Source organism: Rutilus rutilus (genome assembly GCF_951802725.1).
Source record: "Rutilus rutilus genome assembly, chromosome: 1".
NCBI lineage: Eukaryota > Metazoa > Chordata > Actinopteri > Cypriniformes > Leuciscidae > Rutilus > Rutilus rutilus.
The window spans coordinates 54,067,936-54,091,050 of record NC_140209.1 but is presented as its reverse complement, the minus strand read 5'-3'; the positions used below and the strand labels follow the sequence as shown (position 1 = coordinate 54,091,050).

Below are 23,115 nucleotides of genomic sequence, written 5' to 3'. Positions count from 1 at the left end.
TGTGGACAACTTTTTCTTTTATTTAAAAATATAGCAGTTATAGCCTTTTGAAAAGGCTGGCAAGCATGAATATATACATGATCAACATAGAAATTGTAGCAAAGCGAGGCAAACAGCACTATTATCACAAAGAAATAGGAAAAGACGAAGATAAGCTTCGCTAAATCCACCTCACACACAGCCACACAGTTTCAGATATACGTAATTAGACTTCTCTCTTTGCTTGTGTTTTTATCTCCCCAAATTTTAATTTGACCGCTAGCACAAGGCTATGCAAATAAATCTCAATAGCTAACCTCATGTGTTTTTCTCCCTGAGGTTCATCTTGAAGCAAATTGGGTAAATTCTTGCTTAGCATTTCTGTCCACAGTAATCAAACTAAGATGGATTATTTGGCCCATATCTGAAATTGTAGATTAAGGCAAAGCCTAATTCATTCACCATGTTAAATTATACTCAAAAGTCAGGCTTACTAGGCAGTACATGCTAGATTAGATTTGGCACTTTTCTGCTTAAGGCTGACACAAGACTTCACAGTGCCTGATTTTTTTTTATTCAGAGACAGTAAGCTTGCAGACTATTGCAGTTAATTCACACATGAAGGTCTTCAGTAATAAAGGCATCGGTTTAGTTTATTCATGGTCATCTGCAATATGAAGACCTATATGTACATAATGAAAATGTCTAAACATGCAAACAGAATTTTAGTGTCTCTGTGTATTAAGTGTATTAAAGCGCCCCTGTGAATTTTCTATGGAGCAATACCAGTTCCATAATTTGCTAAAGTGAGTTAGCACAATTAATACAACTGACACTTTCATGTTTACTAGAAGACGTGACTCAACACAACTGACTTAGTTTTGCTTGACAGGTAATATTGTTTAAACTATGGTTTAAATGTTTCAATGACAGCAACAACCAAACTGATCACAAAAAAAAAAAAAAAAAAAAAAAAAATCCAGCAATAAACAGCAGTAGTTCCCCTCACACGCCATGAAGAGCAGGAAGGAAGTGGTAAGATATGCAAGATACTGAGCAAACAACTACTATGCAAAACATGTACAGACTAAAAAAAAAAAAAAAGATCTGATGAAGGGACACCTGTTGCCATTCTTCCCAAAAGTGGACTATAATGATTCTGTGGAGGATGAAGAGGATCTCAAACATCTGCCACCTTCAAATGATCTCCATTTGAGCTTGGGCGGTTTTATAATCAGCTTCACAAGGACATTTCCTGAGCTTCTGAAACACAGTAGCTCTCAAAATGACGTCCTATTACCGGATGGATATTGTGCGACTGAATTTTATGCAATCAAGAGATAAATTATTTGTAGGGCTTTGACAACCCCAAGAATGTGTATAGTAAAACAGAACTTAGCATTTTGGATCATCTCGTAAGAGCTCCCTCCACACACGATGCTACTTCTAAGTTCTGATTTTTACTTTGAAAATATACAGTACCTTAATGCACAGGGCCACAGAACAAATTACACTATTCACTGTAATACACTAGTGCTCCAAATCAAAAGAACCATTATCTTTAGGCACCAAGTCATGGGCAGGGTTCCCAAATTTTTTGACGCACAAAATTATCGGATGAGAATTTTTAAACAAATTTTTATAGAGATTGCAAACACAAAGAAATGCATGACATTTCAATGCCTGAAAATAATTTCAAAAAACTACTCCCTGACATTTCCAGTTTACGACTCTGGGAACCCTGCATGGGACTATGGAAGAATGGCTTAAAACGGCATTTGCTTGAGCAAGTGAAGTTTAAAGTTTTGGTCACGTATGTATTCCTGGATGCCTTTCCTTCAACAGAGCTATCAGTGGAACTTGTAGCAGGTCCCTTTTGGACTGATATTCAGTCTGAATATAAACACATCCAGCTGTTTATCTTAGCATGGGTCAGTAGTGTTACAGATGGCTTTGGTGTCTGAGCTAAAGCAGTCTCCTCAACTTATCTCTACAGGGACACAGGAACCTGAGGCATCTGTCCAGCTTTGACGTGCTTATGTCTTTGCATTTCTCCTCAATACACAATGCCAAATTCTGAATATTTATCGATCCATCCCCAGAAGGGTTTACTGATTGTAGGGTTTCATACTCGGATCTCATCATCCTCATCTTCCATGAAGGAGGAGAAGGCTGGTTCATTGTCTGGGTTGCAGGTGTTGTCGGTAATGCCAGTATCTTCCTCGTAAGGCTCACTGGTTGTTTTCTCCTTCATGGCGGCTGAACCGGAGCTGGAATTGGAGCAGCTGTCGAGGTGGTGCAGATGTCTCTGGTGTGGTTCTGGGGTGCTGGTGCCTTCGCTCTGGATCTCCAAGTCGACAGAGCTGGGAGCCCTCATGGGACCCTCGTCGTGAGCAAGTAAGCCCTCTGGTTCCTCTTCTTTCACAGCAATCTCCCTCATTTCCTCATCCATATCCACTTCTCCCTGGTTGCAGGGCAGCGGAGAAGCATGTCCCTCACTGCTCTTGCCTTCCTCAAACCCCTGATCATCATCTTCCTTCTCCATGACCCCCAGGATTTCCCCCAGCATCGAGGGCCCAAGGTCAACATGGAATGACATTACAGATTCAGCTTTCTTCATTCCTCCCCCGTTGTACGATGGATAAGAGCGCAGGTCCGTCAACACACCGAAGTGCTTCTCATGGAGCTCCAGGTCCAATGCGTTAGCAGAGGCCCCATTGGAGGGGCTGGATGTCAAGCTCTTAAGCTCCCTACTGTCAATATCGTGTTCATCTTCATTGTTCAGAAAGGGCAAGGACATGGCATTCTTCACAAAGGTAGGTGACCCACTAGGAGGAAGGAGGGTATTGTCTTGCTGGTCTACTCTGGTGACGGACTGAGAGCGCTTGCTGCTCCGGAAGGTACGAGACAACAGTCCCGGTTTCGGAGAGCGAGGATAGGTGTGTCCCTCTTGGGATGGCTCTCCGGATCGAGTGCTTAGGAAAGAGGTGTCCCCGAAAGCTTCCCCACTGCGCCCGACATGCATGGTGTGCCGAAAGTCACCCAACGGAGCGCTGATCATCTCTGTAGTAAGGTCCATACGAGAGCGCCGTTTGGTCTGAGACCCCGCTACTATCTGCTTTAAGATAGGCATCTTGGTTTTTACAACTCACAAATCCAGTCCTACAATTGTGGTTTTCTTTTAAAGAGTCCTAAAAGGTTCCTGGTTTAACCAGATTCTGCTCAGGCTGACTCTGTCCAGTCTTGATGGCTGCCACTTCATCTGTCAGACAGGAGATAATCTGTAATTGGGAACAAACAAGATCAAGATCAAAATTAAATTTCATAGTTAACTGGAGATGACATCTTGACTCTAAGCAAAACCACAGTGCAAAGCTAAGAAGTTGAGTTAATTATAACTCTGTGTTGTTTGCCTTTCTGGGGGCAAGATCAATACGGTCAGAAGAAATTGGAAGTCCATGCATAACACAGGCAGTTCCAGGATGTCTTATCAAGGTGTCTGGCCAGAATACCAGCCGAAGCTGCAGTGTCATTCTTTTCCCCGCGGCAGTCTGCAGAAGTGCTTTTGGCATTCAGATGAGGTAAGGGTCAGGATTCTTGCGGTCAGGCAGGCAGACTTTCAATCATTAATAAGATAAGCAGAGACTGCTGAAAGAACTTAGTAGAGAGTTTAACTACTTGGTGAAATACTTACGGTGTCAATAGTAATATCCTCATAGGGTAAAACCATATTTTACCCCAAAATAATCAAAAAGAAAACATTTATTTAAAGATAATAAAGCTTGTTTTTGGAATCGTTATGATTTTCATGACAAATAAGCACATTTCCCTCTCTAAAATTCTCAGTATGGTAAATTGGAAAGTACAAGGACAACATCACAGATAGAGACCAGCTGCCAATGATACGTAGAATGCAATATCTCATCAAACGCCATTGCTCTGCAGTACAGATAAGACCGATAAGACTCTCTATCAAGTAACAGTGACTTCCTGTGTAATTAGTCATGACTGTATGGCAGAGACAGAGGAACATGGTTAGCCATGACCCTATTAATGGCTCGGAGGTAACATACTCGACTCTAAAATTAACCTCTATGCTCTGAACTAATGAGCTCACCAGAGACAACCACAATTATTATCAAATTAAGCACAAACACATTTACACACAGACAAGCAAGTACAAACCTCCAACTCAAAACACCACAACAAGGTCTGACGCTCTTAAACAAACCTCACTTTGAATGAATAAAATGCTTACCCTCACCGGAGAGTCCTGTGGCATAATTCCCAGGTCTGTAAGTTAACACTAACGGTGAGAGACAGGCCAAATGCTTGGCAGGCAACAAGTTTTTCCTGTCACAGATCTGCTGTTATATTCATGAAGTCTTTGCTTTGAAAACGAACAGCAGCAAGAGTAAATTTCTCTGAGGTGCCCAACCAACTCATGACCTCTTTTTGGCTCAGTCTTCCTCTACCAGCTTTGTCTGCACTTCCTGATAATGTCCTTACCTGCCTGCGTCTCTATAGCAACACCCCTCTGCACACAGATGTTAGTGTTTCCTGTCAGCATGCTTTTTATTTCCTTTTGGCACTAACCAAAATGTTTATTTCACTCTATACAGTTCACTGATTAAAATGCATCAGCATAGTCAATGACTAAATTAAAAACCTAAATTATCCACAATGATTTTGTGAATTATGCAGAAAATCATTGACTAGAATAGAATCATCACTCTCTTTGGTATTAAAGATTAATTATAGAGCACAAAAAAAAAAAAAATTGACATACCATGTCCCAGACCTACTGAATATCAGAACTCCCTGTTTAAATAACAGATAATGAGCATCTTCTATTGTGTCTTCTGTTAGAGACGGACTGAATGCATGCAGCCAGCACCTCCCTGAAGGCAAGAGAGAGTGAGGATAAGGCTCAGCCAATCAGTGATAGAGTCCTGCAGCTCTACGCCACACACACCCGTTTCCATGACTTCATTTCATGATGACGAGCCCACCTGAAAACAAAGCAAGCCCTTGCACAGCCTCCAAAATGATTCCCAGGGAAGCACTATATATTGGTGACAATATCAGTGTTGGTCAATAGTATTGTTTCTACTGTGCATTAATCAAGCTTTGATACCTTATTTAACTTCTTAAATTACATTTAGCCATTTATTTTAGGCCTTGTCCACACCAATACGTTTTCGTTTGAAAATGCATCTTTTTCTCTCCGTTTTGGCTTTCCGTCCACACTGAGACAGCGTTTTTATTAATGAAAACGAAGCTTTTTGAAAATGCTCTCCAAAGTGGATACATTTGAAAACGCTGTTTTCGTGTTGTAGTGTGGACTGTCAAACCGGATGTATTGGAAAATGATGACGCATGTTTAATCATTTGACGCATTTTGAAACCATAAATGTTCATGTTTATACCGGTATTGTGCCTGTTATGTGCTATTCACTTTCACACTGTTGCTAAAATATGTTACTTTGCACACTCTTCATATCACAGTCCTGCAAAGATGACAGAAAATGTACTCACATTTGAAGGTCTGCGGCAAAACATAAGAGCAGTTGGATTTTAGACCAAACATATGGTGACTGAGTGCGACCTGGACTAGGTTTTACGCATGTGCAGTAAGGTGAATTTTGCGGAAATTTTTTTTTTGACGTTTCCGTGTGGATGAGAAACTTTTGCCTGAAAACACTAGTGTGGACGGAGAGCGTTTTTTAAACTGAAACGCCGTTTTCAAATGTATCTGGATTAATGTATCATTATCTTGCCTTAGGCAAGAGCCATTGAATGTTGCCAAGTTTGTTGAGTAAGTTATTAGTACAGAAGCTAGAGCAGAAATACAACTTAAATGAAAATGAATAAAGCATGTAAATCATAATGTCTTTTGAAAGCTTCTACATCTTAAAAAAAACAGAAAATTTATAGATTTATACACTACCATTCAGAAGTTTGATGTTGAAAGAAATCTCTTCTGCTCACCAAGGCTACACTTGTTTGATCATAAATACAGTAAAAATAGTAATAGTGAAATATTATTACAATAAAAAAAAAATTCAGCATCATTACGTCATACGATCCTTCAGAAATCATTATAATGTGATGATTTGATGATCAAGAAAAATTTGATTATTATCAATGTTGAAAACAGTTGTGCTGAAAAAAAAAAAGTTTTTTTTTTGTTGTAACAATTCCAAATTCCAAAAGTCTCTTTTGACCAACTTTTAATGCATCCTTGCTGAATAAGTGTTAATTTAAATAAATAAAAAAACAGAAAAAAAAAAAAAGTCTGTATGGACTACCATATCAGTTTTTGGTTATATCGATCATAGCGAAAATGATTATAATAAACCTTGGATAATCAATATTACATAATTAGTCGACATAACGTGTGTCTACCGATCCGAATACATAAGTACAGGTAAATGTGTGCAAGTTATAGAAGGTTAACACTTACCACTTGCCCATGCAACTGGTTAACTTCTGCATAAAGTTGCAGTTTTATGCAGTCAGACACTTTTTTTTTTTTTGCGCCACAACCCCCCCCCCCAAAAAACAAATTTTTATTTTGCATTAAATGTAATGATTATAATTTCCCAAAAGGGGAAGAAACTGTTTTTTCCCCACTAATTTTAATAAATAGACCTAAATAGAATTTTCTGAATTGTATTAATAGAAATATGGAAGTGTAATAATGATACAAACAAATTACTTCTCATAAAAATGGCACAAACAGAAGTCCAAAGAGAGGACAGCGTGCAATCAGTATGCAAAATTATTCAGTTAAGCCCTATTCGGACGGGACTAGTTTAACACCGTAATAAAGTAATAATTACCAGAGCTTCTCAGTGATTTTAGTCCCGTCCGAATGTGCCATCTCAGTAATCATTACGGACAATGTCAGTAAAGATTACGGCGACTTGTACTTTCAGTAAAAAGGTCCGGAAAAAATACCTCAGGAAATACTAATCCCGTGCGAATAGACCCGCTGTAAATATGTACGTAAATATTTTGTCATTTCATGTTTAAAAGTAGTTTTCCGCGGTTTTTCAAGTATAGGGGTGCTTGAAAAAGCATTCAGTTGCATTCTAAACGCTGGGACGAGTCTGTGGCAAACCTCAAGTGTTTTCCACACACCATTCAGATCAGAAAGAAGATCTAAAGCACTTGTTAGAGGCACGAAACATCTTTTAGCGTTATGCAAGTGCCTATTACCAACACAATCCAATCTGAAGTTAATTAATTAATACATTGTTCGACTGGACATAACTGTTTATATATATATATAACTATAGGTTATACATGTTTGCGCACGTGATATCAGGACGACAGGAGGTGTGACGGCGATGCGCAAATCGAGTCACCCCTCCCACTTCCGCTAGTTTTACTGAGATATCTTATCCCGTGAGAATTGGCCATTAATAAAATTACATTACTCCATCTACCCTTGTAAAAGTTAATCCCATCCGAATAGGGCTTTAGTGACACAAATTACAATGCCGAACAACAGTTCACAGCATTCTGGACAATGACAGCAGTGTTTATATGAGGCGTTTCTACTGGGTGGCATGAGCTGGAAGAAAAACAAGCAGTAGATGAAAGATGTAAAGCCCTAAATCCCCCAGACACACAGTTCCGCTGTATTTCTGTCCTGTCCCACATACAGTATAGCCTACACCAAGGCCCCAAACATAGTCTTCGCAAGTATGTGAACACACGCTTCTAGCTAAGCTTGTGCATTATTAGGTTACAACTCTATTGCCACCTTGAGCATTGAACTTTTTTTATTACAACAGTTGTGTAAAAATTCACATTATGTACAGTATTGCACTTTTTCATGCACTGGCCACTTGGTCGGCATTTGTTTCTGGATCAGTCATTCTATACAGACACTGCAGTCTGTATCTACATCCCTCTCAAAAGTGCCCCACTATGCTCCATTAGCGCATATTGCGGGAAAGGCTAACAACCTTTGGTTAATAGTGGTCAATGTGCATCTCTGGATCAGTTATCAAGCGCTTCTGGTAAGAAGGAGCTTTATTTATAGACGTGCAAATATGAAGACCGGGGAGCATGGGAAGGCAGCGTGGGAAACAACAGGCCCCTGAAGGGGTGAGTGACTTTCCAAATACCCTTTCACAACGTCTATGATAGCAACACAGTTTGTAGGGAGCAGTTGGACTTCCTCTGTACAGACTAAACACACCTCCCTCGCTCCCACTACCCGCTCCTCCTTTTCTACATCCCTGCGACCCAATACATACTAACCTCTGACCCCCGTGTGAGTTTAAGAGGTTTAGCAAATCTCATAGAAAAACATACAGACACACACACACACACACACACACACACACACACAATGCATTTCGGGTGCCTCTAGTTTCAAAAAGCATCTCTGAGAGAACCACAAATCCTAATTTTGAAATCACAATCCAGAAATTGTTTAAGTACTGAATCTCAAAACTTTTACATCCACGTACATGAATGAAGTGTGTGTTACTGCCCAACTAGCAGCAAAACAGTAATGCAAAAATAACTGTTTTCAAACAAGTTGCCGAATAATATCTTTGTGCAGATAATGTAGGGTAGTGGATAACGTAACGTAACATAACGTAACGCAACGCAACGCAACGCAACGCAACGCAACGCAACGCAACGCAACATACACTGCCCGGCCAAAAAAAGTTGCTGTATGGATTTAAATAGGCGAACAATTATGCGTCTATGACTGGATCATTATTGCAGTGATTATGATGATGTTTATAGCATGTTATATATTTGGCAACAGTTCTTCTAACACTAATTGATGGAGTGTGTAGTTTTTCATTTATTAGGCAACCATGCAGGACGACACATCATGGCTATATTCCAGGATGACAATGTCAAGATTCATCAGGCTCATATTGTGAAAGAATGATCCTGAGGGAGCACGAAGAATCATTTTCACACATGAATCGGGTCCAGATCTTAAATTCATTGAAAGTCTATGGGATGTGCTGGAGGAGACTTTACAGAGTGCTGGACTCTTGCATTGTCAATACAAGATCTTGACCAAAAATGATGCACCTCTTGATGGAAATAACATCACAACATTCATTTCCATTAAGAGGTGCATCAATTTTTGGTCCTGGAATATGGCCATGATGCGTCCTCCTACATGGTTGTTTAAGAAATGAAAAGCTACACACTCCATCAACGAGTATTAGAAGAGCTGTTGCCAAACATATAACACCCTTTGGGCGTCGGGCTGCCATTAGTGGGGCAGAAATTACACACTTCACCCTTAAAACATGAAGAATGGGTTAATCGGTCTAATTTAATGACAACGTTAAGACACTGAAACATGCTGTTTAAGGCTGAAGCACACTGGCATGTCACATGCACTTCAAGTCGTCTTTGGTCCTCGCAGTGGACGAACAGTAAGCTCGCTCTTTGTGAACAAGAGTCTCTCTGTGAATCAAACAAAAGTGCTGAGTGCATCCTAGCACTCAGACAGTGAATGATCTGCTGTTGATCTGTGGTAGTTTTTCTTTGCCTATCTGAGCAGGAGCCTCCGGAGCCGCGTTCTTTTATTATACGCCTCAACCATAAATAATTTATGCGTTCTGCTCAATACCAGAGTCCTAAAATCATCAAAAAGAAAGACTACAGCTGAAGCAGAAAAAAGACGCCTTGCATTAATTCAATTATAAATGTTACAATGCTGTGAAAAGCCTGCAACTTGAAAGAGTAATTTCCTTTTGCCTCACCTCGTTGTAGAAAACTGAATTAACTGAAAGCCACTGAGTTCATAAATTACTGAGTGAATAGATTTCTAGAACAAAGTAGTGATATTCCTACTAGACATAAAACTGCCAGCAGCGGTGTGATGTGATGTGATGTGATGTGATGTGATGGGGTGTGTGCACCAGCTGGGACAGATCCGTCTGACTGGGTCCATTAGGAGCCAGTGACCTGTATGGAGGTCCCCATGACCCCATGGCCGCACAGACAGAGACCCATATGGTACAATCCAACTTACATTACGACAGATCTTTAAACAGCAGGGCACAGCAAGACTGGTAAAGAAACGAATGGTTACACTTATTTTCAGGTGTCCTTATTACAGTGTGATTTTACAATTAATTACAGAGTAAGTTATTAATAACACTTGCTATAAGTTTAGGGTTCGGTCTAGTTAGTTGCAAATGTAGTGTTATTACTATAGTAAGTGCATGTGAAACGTGTGAGAAACACATGTAATAAATGCCTATTTGCACCTAGAACAAAATGAAAATCAAGGTCGTGATTGGTTGTTATTAACCGTTTCCATCCACCTTTTTAATGTGAATTTTGAGATTTAAAAAAAATGCTGGATGGAAACGCCAAGATGAGCATAAATTCTAAAAATGTGCATAAAAAAAAACGCATGCGCTCAATAGAGGATCCATTTTTTATCCAATTGGAGGACATGAACAAACTAGATGGAAACACATTTACTGAATAAATCCCTGGGTGCACAAAAACAAAAAAACAAACAGAGGCTGTGATTGGATAACTGGACGAACCAGCGGACCAATCGCGTCGCAGCATCTCAACTGTTGGCTTGATCATTCTGAAATGCTTGAGATTTGGTTTAATTCCCTCCCAGAAGCGTCTCACACGATTGCGTTCACAAACAACAGCATCCAAATAAAAGATAACATCACAGCAGTTTTTCTCAGGAAGCGACGATTTTGTTCTCTTGAACAGGAGATGGAAACGCTTGCTTCATTCACAAATGTTTTATGCGATATTACAATTTTGTGCGTGAAGTTAAACTCGCAAGTTTGGATGGAAACATAGCTTTTGTTACCTAAAACCATTACATTTTGTTTTTGTTAATTGAAAATGGTTAAGTAAAATAAGACACAAATATAAAAATTAAACTGGCAACTAACTGAAATAATCGAATAAATTGACGTACTAAAATTACCAGAATTAAAGCAAAAATAAAGCTAAATAGAAATATATTAAAAAAACGAATTAGTGATGCACGATATATCGGCCACCATATCGTTATCGGCCGATATATGATCATTTTTTATGTTCTCGTTATAGGCCGAATAAGAAAATTTGTCCGATATATTAAAGCTGATAAATAATGGATTATTTCCTTCAGCTGAGACACTTCAGATGGTTTTGAATTGCTTAAAATATGATTGGAATCACTTCAAAAAAGGAAAATACAGTTAATAAGCAAGTCTGTCATATCGGCTACATAATTATAATGAGAACATCATTATAATTGTGTGTTTGGGACATGGATTTTAATGGTAAGACTTTTGTTTTTGTAATCAGGCTCTTAAAAATTATGAAAAAATTTGGATTTAGATTTACCGGCCAATATATCGGTTATCGGCTTCAAATATAAAGCATTATCGGTTATCGGTATCAGCCAAAATTTTCATATCGGTGCATCTCTAAAACTAGTGACAAAAGCCCATAAAATTACTAAAACTTAAATTAAAATATGCAACAAAAAATAAATAAATAAATTCAAGCAAAAAAACAAAGCCAAATTGGATAAAAGCATCTATCAAAGAAAAAAGTAAAAACTCACCTGTCAAAAACAAATTACGCTTGCTTTAAAGCAATATAGCCTAATTCACCAGACATTTAAGTGGACAAAGAATAAACAAAACTAATTTGGTGCTGTTCTAGCACCCTGTGATGTGAACAAGCCTTTAAAGAGAGTGTAAAAAAAAAAGCGACGTCTCTTTTTATATCAGCACGACTACGAATGTTAATGTAAGTATCAACCACTCGTGAAACATCTTACATCTGCTTTACCAGAAATAGGCTAAGTATTTGATTTGGAGAGCAGACACTGACCAGAGCCGATTCAATTACCCATAATGCACCTCTCCGTGGCAGAGTGACTAAGCACCCACAGCATCTTCCCAGCCCATTTGTCCTCACAGATGCTGATAACCCTAAAAAACTAAATCACGGCAGCTCTGAAAAGCCAGCTAATCTAGTACCGCTGCTCAAACGGACCTCAGATAATGCTAAGCCTGCTATGCTTTGTGGAAGTTGCATGCAGAAAGGATGAGGGGATGGGCGAGTAAATATTATTCACTTGAGATAAGATAATCTTCACACCATGGTTCATCGTTAACCTCTCTTCCTCCTGTCACACCTCCCAGGTGTCGTTTGCATTTGCTCACAAAGGCTATTGGGCTGAATGTGGCAGACCTCTTATACAGAGCCGAGTAAGCATGACAATAGATAGGAGGATGGGTCTTTCAAACAGATCAGTCAAAAGATTCAAGCAACCGTTATTCTGGGGGGTCAATATCTTGATTGCTTTGTGGTGATTGACCTCTTGGTTCCAACTAAAAATGGTGTCTCACCTAGGCTTGCATTATAAACGTGGCCCAGTCAGAATAAAAGATGTCAGCTGTAGTTACATGTCATGATTGTAACTGGGGGAGAACAGCAGGAGTGATGGCTTTCTGCCTGAGGAAACGAGTGCATTGATTTCACCATGCAAGATTTTGTCTAGGCTTTGGGAACGAGGGTTCTCTCTCAGTTATACTGGTTGTAAATACTGTACGATTCAAACATACTTAACATTTAATGATGAAAAATACGTAATGAACCACTCGAAATGGTAAATCAAGTAAATTTGCAAAATATGCAACAAATATTATTAAAGCATCATGTTGACTTAACTGAAAATCAATATATATCATTATATCCTATATTATCATTTTGGTATATACTTTAAATTAAAATAATTTACTTACTATTAAATCCTAAAGGTTTTTTTTTTAAGTTTCTTTTTTATTTATATATTGAAATAAATTGTATATTTAATATACATTCTCTATAATTCTATTTAATTTTTTATATTATATATTAAATATTTATTGTTATCTGTAAACTTTTTGACCACGACTGTGTGGCCCATACACCTTGCCGAATCTGCCAAATGTTAATTATTTTAAAAAAGATGAATATAAGATAAATACAAAATATAAAAATTTATAAAAAATTGAATAAAACAAGAAGATAAATACAAAATATACAGTATTTGTGTGTGTGTGTGTGTGTGTGTGTGTGTGTGTGTGTGTGTGTGTGTGTGTGTGTGTGTGTTATATTAAATTATATTTATAATTTCTTAATATTTTTATATTTAATTTATAATTATTTATATTTATATTTATTTGTTTTAATGTTTAATTTGTTTTAACATTTAATTTATAATTATTTATATTTATATTTATTTGTTTTAATGTTTAATTTGTTTTAACATTTATTTATATTATATTTCCTCGATTTATAAAAATATATATATATATATATATTTTACATTTTACATTAAATCTTTAAATTTCTTATACTTATTTTTATATTTACTTATATTTTCATTGTACAAATTTTTTTCTGGACGTTGTTTTTGAGCAAAGAACAATAAAGCCATGAACAGGATTATTCACACAGTAGATATGTTGGCACTCACACACACAAATCCATTGTTTTTGGCGGGAATAATCACGTCAGCACATCTATATTCATTCTGCTCCAAAGCAAAATATTTTCAAAGCTGCATATTATTTACAGAGGACAATCCACTACTCCCAAAACACCGGCGATGTCGACGCCAGACAGATGACAGTGAGACACACAAACACATGGCTAACACAACAACTGACTGCAAGAACTGTATCCTCATGAAGCCTGTCTGTCTGCCATGAACTACTCACTTACACAGGAAGTGACCATCTCTTGTAAAAAAAAAGACGACCACAGTTTGTTTTGTATTTATGTGCAGTTTGACGGTGGGTTTATATAAAAATAGACGATAGCACAACAACAGACCAGTGTGGGGGGAAAAGAATTCAAATAATGGTGCGTCAGTCTCCAACAATGAAAACATTTCTCAACTACTGATTATTTCACAAACAAACAAAAAAGCAGAATTTACAGTGGGTACGGAAAGTATTCAGACCGCCTTAAATTCACTCTTTGTTATATTGCAGCCATTTGCTAAAATCATTTAAGTTCATTTTTGTTCCTCATTATTGTACACACAGCACCCCATATTGACAGAAAAACATAGAATTGTTGACATTTTTGCACATTTATTAAAAAAGAAAAACTGAAATATCACATGGTCCTAAGTATTCAGACCCTTTGCTGTGACACTCATATATTTTACTCAGGCGCTGTCCATTTCTTCTGATCATCCTTGAGATGGTTCTACACCTTCATTTGAGTCCAGCTGTGTTTGATTATACTGATTGGACTTGATTAGGAAAGCCACACACCTGTCTATATAAGACCTTACAGCTCACATGTCAGAGCAAATGAGAATCATGAGGTCAAAGGAACTGCCTGAAGAGCTCAGAGACAGAATTGTGGCAAGGCACAGATCTGGCCAAGGTTACAAAAAAAATGTCTGCTGCACTTAAGGTTCCTAAGAGCACAGTGGCCTCCATAATCCTTAAATGGAAGACGTTTGGGACGACCAGAACCCTTCCTAGAGCTGGCCGTCCGGCCAAACTGAGCTATCGGGGGAGAAGAGCCTTTGTGAGAGAGGTAAAGAAGAACCCAAAGATCACTGTGGCTGAGCTCCAGAGATGCAGTCGGGAGATGGGAGAAAGTTGTAGTAAGTCAACCATCACTGCAGCCATCCACCAGTCGGGGCTTTATGGCAGAGTGGCCCGACGGAAGCCTCTCCTCAGTGCAAGACACATGAAAGCACACCTGAAGGACTCCAAGATGGTGATAAATAAGATTCTCTGGTCTGATGAGACCAAGATAGAACTTTTTGGCCTTAATTCTAAGCGGTATGTGTGGAGAAAACCAGGCACTGCTCATCACCTGTCCAATACAGTCTCAACAGTGAAGCATGGTGGTGGCAGCATCATGCTGTGGGGGTGTTTTTCAGCTGCAGGGACAGGACGACTGGTTGCAATCGAGGGAAAGATGAATGCGGCCAAGTACAGGGATATCCTGGACGAAAACCTTCTCCAGAGTGCTCTGGACCTCAGACTGGGCCGAAGGTTCACCTTCCAACAAGACAATGACCCTAAGCACACAGCTAAAATAACGAAGGAGTGGCTTCACAACAACTCCGTGACTGTTCTTGAATGGCCCAGCCAGAGCCCTGACTTAAACCCAATTGAGCATCTCTGGAGAGACCTGAAAATGGCTGTCCACCAACGTTTACCATCCAACCTGACAGAACTGGAGAGGATCTGCAAGGAGGAATGGCAGAGGATACCCAAATCCAGGTGTGAAAAACTTGTTGCATCTTTCCCAAAAAGACTCATGGCTGTATTAGATCAAAAGGGTGCTTCTACTAAATACTGAGCAAAGGGTCTGAATACTTAGGACCATGTGATATTTCAGTGTTTCTTTTTTAATGAATGTGCAAAAATGTCAACAATTCTGTGTTTTTCTGTCAATATGGGGTGCTGTGTGTACAATAATGAGGAAAAAATATATACACACGATAAAACACACGATATCGTTATAGTTATTGTTTTTGGTGTGAACAGGCCTTATGTCATCTTAAATTGACACTTACTAAACTAAAAGTACTTTGTTAAACTTTAGGATTCGAGAGTAAAACAATGCATGAATATGGACTTAACCAATAAACAGCCTTTTAAAAGCAGTACATTAAGTCTAGACTGTCAAGTGAAATACGGTGGAACAACACAGACAGAATGATGTGAATTAGATTGAGTTTGTAAACTGGGGTTTTTGGACAGGAAGGGCAGAGTGTCCACTCCCTCCCATCCCAACAAAATCAACTCCCTGCCCTTCCGCAGGAGCATAAACACAACACAAACTCAACCCCCATCACACTAAACAAGCAAACAGCACAGCAGGCCTCCATAAACTGACTGTTATTGCTGCTCAAGTGATGTTTACGATGAACTTCACGGTTTTATATGTAAGAGTGTAGCGCCCCTCGCTGTAATGAGAGTCTATTCCACCTAAAGGCAGGTGTGAACATTACAACCACTCTCATCCTCACCAGGTGTGATGTTACTGCCGGGTATCTTTAAAAATGCACGGTCTGCAGTCATAAAACAGTGATGGGATCCATGAAAGGCGTCAGTTTAAATAGCTGAGATGCCGTGTTGACACTGTTGTTTTCTTTTATGTTGACGTGTTATGGATGAAAAGGAAAGAGAATGAGTGACAAAGCCAGACATAGACATACCTTCCAGGGAAAGTTTCATTGTGTAACAACAAAGAAATGGTTCTATAACTACCTAGTAACAGACAATGCACCTTTCTCTACCATCAAATATTCTGCTACTGAATAAAATTGACATGAAAGATGAAAACAAAAGGTTTTCTAAGTGATTTCTTATTGGTCCATGTCTCTAATGCAGTCATTCTTTACCAGGAGGACAGAGCCGACTAGGGGGCATCAAGATAACTTTAAATTAGGGGTGTATTTTTCATACTGAAAACATTTCGGTATGGGTCTTTCGGTTTGGTACACACGTTTACCAAATGAATATGGTGTTGTTTTAACCACTGCACGTGCGGAACGTCATTTCAAACTCCGATTTCGCCCCCCAGGATGGGAAATATACTTTGTTGCGAACTTATCTGAAAAATAAGGAAGGACAGAGCTGTTGCCAGATAAGTGCATGATCCAAATTGTCTTAAACATGAGAAGTGCTTTATATTAAGCACTTCAAACTAAATCATAAACCTACATGGCTTGTCCTACCGTCATATGCGCGTGTTGTTTAATGTGTTTGAGATGCGTTTTCCTCAGTGCAAAACTTCCATCTTACCGTTGTATACTTGGCTGTAATTGTTTCAAATTCACGCAAGTAAACTTCAATTTTGCATAAAGGATTATCCTGAAAGCAAATGATATAACAGATTCAGTATTTCTCAAAATGAAAAAGTGAAATGCAAACTCGGAATATTACGCAAACCTGCGATATTTAAATGTTAAATTAAATTATTAATATACTTTATGTATTTAATCTCACTTTATTAAGCAATGCATTTGCTGCTGACCTTCAATGATCCAATTCAACTATATTCAACCAATCACAAATGACTGGAAAAAACATGTAAATTAATTGGTTAAAAACAGCAGGAAGAAACTTTAGCTCTTTAAACTTGGAATGGATGGAATCCGTAACATAAAGGAGTTTCCCCAAGGCATATGATTTGAGGTATAATATGTCTATGACATCTCTAATATAATATATATAAATACTATATATATATATATATATATATATATATATATATATACACATATATATGTGTGTGTGTGTGTGTATATATGTATATATTAGTAAAAGTAATACTGATGCTTGCCCTATAAATGCCACTAATTAAACAGTAAGAGCAAGATTGTGATGTTTCAGGGTTTGTACGGAGAGGTTATATAAAGTTTAAAGTGGTCAGTGAATTGGCAATGGATCAGAGAGCAATCGAGGCTGAATTCACATACCCTGCCCACTGTATCATGTCAAATAAATCTCATGTGATATCTCCATCTGCAATTGGTTCCATCAAGCATGCTATTTCTACCTAATTTTATTCCTGTTAGCATCTGTAGTATATGATTTCATGCAACATACTGACGGCTCTATTAGGCATTTTTCAGCCTCCGGCGCTTGACATTACTTTCACTGCCCTGTTCTGGGGAAAAATACAGTTTATGTGGAATTTCCTGGAACGTGAAAAGGCTGGACACACATTGAGCCACACAGACGTACAGACATGCTCACACACAGCAGAGAGAAATAACAATGTCAAAACATACTGGGATCTTCTTTATAATATCACCCTTTTAACACCTGTTCTTATTTTACCATTAGGAAATACACAGAAACAGAATATATGCTCAAAAACACTCCCCAGGACATTAGTCCCCAAAAAACAGGGGGTTGTGAACTAGAAAACCATAAATTGAATCTGTGTACAATTGACCAATTTACTCATGGAGCTGCATTAAGATCTCCATATCTCTGTGATTGAACCATATTAGGGTCATTCTGGGGTAAACATGACTTTAGAAAGATGGCAGCATCATTATTTTATTCTTAGACAAAGTTTGGTAGGTCTATTAGTTACATCTGATTACTTTATATGCCAATGGTGACAGTTAAAGAAATGGGGGGAAAAACACTTTTTTGTGTTTTTTGCCCCAAGTTTGCATGCCTGTAACTCAAGAAGTATTAAATATATCTTAATATCTTTTTAGATTTTGGTTTTTAATAAACATTTCTTTTGGTATCTTCATTTTAAAGGCCCAATATGGTTCAATCACAGAGATATGGAGATCTTAATGCAGCTCCGTGAGTAAATTGGTCAACTGTACACATTTTCAGTGGTCAACAACCAAATGTGGGTCACTTTGCATACAGCTGATACTTTTCTCTTTTTAAAGAACATGCTTATGTTATGCAAATGTTTTGAAAGGAAACTATTTTCAACATTATTAGTTCTTTAGGCATTCCTCTTTAAAGGGGAAAAGTGTCAGCCGTAAGTAAAGTGGCCCACATTTGGTTTTTGACTACTGAAAATGTGTAGAATTTAACAATTTACTCATGGAGCCACATTGAGATCTCCATATCTGTGCGAGTGAACCATGTAGGGTGAAATATACCAACAAACAAAAAAAAAGGTTTGTTACGAACCAAAATCTAAAATGATATTAAGGTTATCTTTTATACTTCTTGAGTTACAGGCATGCAAAAGTTGGACCCATCACCGTTTTGGACCTGTCACCATTGGCATATAATGCAACAGGGATTGCTTAAGTCAATAGCTTTTACTAATAGGCCTACCAATCTCTGAGTAAAAATAAAATGATGCTGCCATCTTTCTAAAGTCATTTTCTCTGTCACCTGTTATTTGGCTCCAAATCTCAGAAGAAAATTGTCATACCGTAGCCTCTGAAGTTTCCAAAACTTGGTTGATCTGACACAGAATGATCCATTATGTTTTTAAAAATATAATCACTAAAAATGGGTTTGCGGAACAATGAGCTGAAGATGTACATGCATTTAAATCCACTGAGGCTGACAAAAGTCACAATAATTAAATGCAAATGAGAAAGTGACTTCCAGAGGAAAATACACACTACTGCTAATTCTGACAAGAATGCAGGTGAAAACGCTTCTCAATGTTTTTGTAAATGAGGAAGAGATTTTCTCAACATCATAATGTTGAGAAGTATCAATATCAAACAAATATCAAGATGAGCGGAAAACATTTCAAGTAGACTAACAGAAAGAAAGCAGCGAGTACATAAACTTGTACATCTGCTTTCTGGCGGTCTGTTTACTGTGGGGGAGTGATGAACGAGAAAATGGGAAACACATTAACCGGAGTACCAGGATGACCAGCAGGTGCTGAACTTCTGTAACTAAACAAACACGAGGACCGTTTATCAACTGGTGGACACGTGTGTAAACAGACCTTCAGATGCACTTGTGTGTTGCTCCATACGCCATCACCAAAGTCAAACATGAATTCATATGGTGATTAGGCTCCTTAAAATAATTTACCATACTAACAGTTATCGTCAACAAACTACAGCTATTGTGGTTATTGTTACTAATGTGAAAGATGAATATGGGATCTCCTTCAGTAGCACAGAAAGATTTCTGAATTTTTCTTTCATTTATACATTTATCAATTTTATTACATAAACTGAATATCAAATGATCAAAATGGCATCTTTAAACAAATGATGCTAGTGCTTTTCTCAGTACTGACTTTTAACCAGCTTTTAAACAATTTATTTTAAGTGGACGTATGAAGTACTCGGAATTAGAAAAACATACACATGTTGAGTGTACTTCATGACATTAACTATTAACATGATACATAAGGGGTTGTTTACACCACACCGATTTCAAATAAAAACAGAACATTTATGTGTTTTGGCTGTTCATTTACACCACAACGTTTTGGGGGACTGAAAGCGCAAACTTTTCAAAGTTCAAGTTTTTGAAAATGATACCGTTATCATCTCTGTGTAAACTTAAAAAAATGAGAATTTGTGAAAACGGTGACGTCATGCGCATGCGTATTGCGTGTTCTGTCTATAGGCACGAGGTGTTTCTTTGCGAAGTGACATCGCCAACTACTGGCCTGGATGAATAATACAGCACTTTTAGTCGTTTTCGTGTGAAGGGGTATCTTTTTTCACAACGTTGTGGTTTATATGTGGGTTTTGTAAATCATTGTCGTGTAAATGTATCCTAATGTTTAAAAAACAGAAATCATCCAAATAATGCATATATATGGTGTATAATAATTTTGTACAAATACACACACATGCATGTATATTTAAGACATTTTTATTTTTATTTTATTTAATAGGCTATATAATATATATTATATATATATATATATATATATATATATATATATAATTATTATTATTATTATTATTATTATTTATTTTTATTTTTTTACATCCTTTCGCGCATAGTGTTTTAAACCATAGCTTAACCTTATAATTTAAGACATCTGTATTATAATGTAGGTCAGGACATTCAAGTTCATCCATTGCCATGGGCACCATAGCCAATCTCATTGCACTGGATCTTCCCTTTGTGACAGACCTCACACTGGCTGTGTCTCAGTTCCGTTTCTAAATCTGCATTCAATTCACAACAAAGAAATGTTATGTGTTGCACATGCTGTGCGCAAATTAGCCAATATACTACACCGGCAATATTTCATAGCAGCAGTCATGCACATGGACATCATCATCACAGACAGTGACCAAGAAGCGACCGTGTCACAACACGCATGACGTATGTTGATTGAGCAAATTTGAGCTCATATTTGAGGGTGCAAAATCAATAAGAGTGCTTGACTCGTGAGTGTTGCGTGAAACGCACGAGCACATAAAGAACAATGATCCAGCTGACCATGTGCAGCAGGGATGATGATGATGATGATGATGATGGATCCTCACAAAAATAAACAATGGACACACAGAAAGCGCTTCTATCAGCGGAAAGGATATTATTTTTATGCAAATGCATGAAGATGTAGGCTATAACAGCTTAATTATATATTTTGAACAGAACCATGCATTACAAAAATGATAAACAGCTTTCGAGAGACCCTCCCTTATTCGACCATGGCTTTGAAGACTGATTGAGGTCTCGTGTTAATAGAGTGCAGACTAATGAATGGTTTGCCTCAGCAAACTAAACAAAAACTTTGACCTAACCCAGCACCACATAATAAATAAAGGCAAAATTGGATTGTTATTAGTAGCTACATTTACGCTCACGCGAGTGTTAAAATAAGCGCTATGCATGGATGTTTTAATTGTGTGAAATCTCTCACTCTCCTTAAAATAGGGTTAAACTTACTGTATTTAATGCTGTGCTCCATACACTGTGCAGCTCATGATTTCATCCAGAGGGTGGTTTGCTGTTTGAGCTTAATATTTCCTCGTGCTCCTTTATGTTGTTTATTTATAGGTAATACATGTATCTCTCAGTTGTGACAATACACACAAGCTCTGAGTCCACAGACAGCCGCCCGCATCCTTCCTGTGTCAAGCTCTGCTCTAAACGCACCTCTCTGTGCAATAATTCATTCGACTCCGCCCTTTCTTTTCACAGACACGCCCTCTATTACCATTAGACACGCCCCTATACACGCTGCGCTTAAAGAGACAGCCCAATTAATGCATAGAGCGCACTGGTGACTTGCTGTTTTGTCACTTTAAAATCATAAAATTCGGTGAACTTCAGGAAACCTCAAGAACACGTCCGGGTTTATTTAAACCTAAAATCAAAGAAAGAAACGCGAAATTAAAAGCCTTTTTGTTATTATTTACATGTATTTGTTGCTCTCCTCTTTGATCTGAGTAGAAAAATAAAATGAAATCATTTATTACAGGTCAGGGAATCTAATGGAAACCAAAATCAAGATTTTTTTGTTTTGTTTTTTTTATGTTGGTGAAATGTGACCACAACCTGGACATTAAACTTTGCTTTAATTTTTTAATTTAAAATTTTAATTAAATTAATTTGTTTTTGTACAGACTGCTCTTTAGTAAAGCTATCAAAGATGAACATCCTGTTTTTTTTTTTTCAGTGCTGGGTTGATTTTTAACAACTAATCCCAACATTGTATTGCGTGTAAAAAGGGTGTTACTGATCCTGCCCTCCCTGTGGCCCTCCCTTTGTCTTTGGATGTCTCTTTGAAAAGCAGTTAACTTGATAGGGATCTTGTGGGGAACAATTATTAGTCACTGTGCCATTGAAGGACCTAGTCAGTACCCGCAGGGTTTAACTGCTGTTTGTGTATTCACATAAATCAATTTGCAAAAGGCCATTATGTGTTATTTGCACCTCTGACATGTGCCTAAAGAGGAGTATCCTCTTGCAGTTCAAGGCCTTCGGCACTGTGTGTACAGAAGAAAGGCATGTTTGAACAGTGAGATCACTATCTGCACCCAACAGTCAAACAGTATGGTCAGATATCAGTGTTTTATTTATTTATTTTCTATGTAAAGATGGTCTCACAACCAGAACTATGAGTGACATGGAATTTTTAGTAACTCAGTAGCAGTGTTGGGGAAAGTTACTTTTAAAAGTAATGTGTTACAATATTGCATTACTCCCTAAAAAAAGTAACTGCTTTACTTAGTTACTTTTGTGGAAAGTAATGTTACATTACTTTTGCGTTACTTTTTCTCACCTGGGCTGGGCTTGCTTGTTTGATTTAAAAAAAGTTATATTTTTGCACATGTAAAGGAACAGAACCATAGAGCTCATACAAACCTTTCAGCTGGGCTATGATTCTGGAATAGGATGCAGAAAGTTAAAAACTCTTACATCAGCAATAAAAAAAGAAATAGAAATGTGATGTTTATCTAAAGTCATTTTTGCTTATTATGATTTAGATCATCAGATGTCCGCAGCAAAGACATCGGTTAATAAAGTGAGATTAAATACATAAAGTATATTTTAATAACTTTTAACATTTAAATTATTGCAGGTTTGCGTAATATTCTGAGTTTGCATTCCACAGTTTTTATTCATTTTGAGGAATGCTGAATCTGTTTTTGTGCAAGATAGATGAGTAGATGCTCTCATTTAGTCTAGAACTACAATAACCATC

General features: G+C 37.7%; 1 protein-coding gene across 2 annotated transcripts; it reads right to left on the bottom strand.

Moving 5' to 3' along the window:
- Positions 1-21,555, bottom strand: cdc42ep4a (CDC42 effector protein (Rho GTPase binding) 4a). Of its 2 annotated transcripts, none has more exons than XM_084421113.1 (2): positions 21,354-21,555; positions 1-3,260 (listed from the first exon to the last, which is right to left on the bottom strand). In XM_084421113.1, the coding sequence occupies exon 2, from the start codon at positions 3,110-3,112 to the stop codon at positions 2,105-2,107; it is 1,008 nt and encodes a 335-aa protein (XP_084277239.1). In that variant the 5' UTR covers positions 3,113-3,260; positions 21,354-21,555; the 3' UTR covers positions 1-2,104. The 2 variants fall into 2 exon arrangements, with proteins under 2 accessions (XP_084277239.1, XP_084277240.1); XM_084421114.1 differs by lacking the exon at positions 21,354-21,555 and adding an exon at positions 4,238-4,480.
- Between the last annotated feature and the right edge of the window lie 1,560 nt (positions 21,556-23,115).

Bases quoted from the DNA above. Each gene is read 5' to 3' on its own strand.
- cdc42ep4a (XM_084421113.1), bottom strand. From the start codon at position 3,112: ATGCCTATCTTAAAGCAGATAGTAGCGGGGTCTCAGACCAAACGGCGC.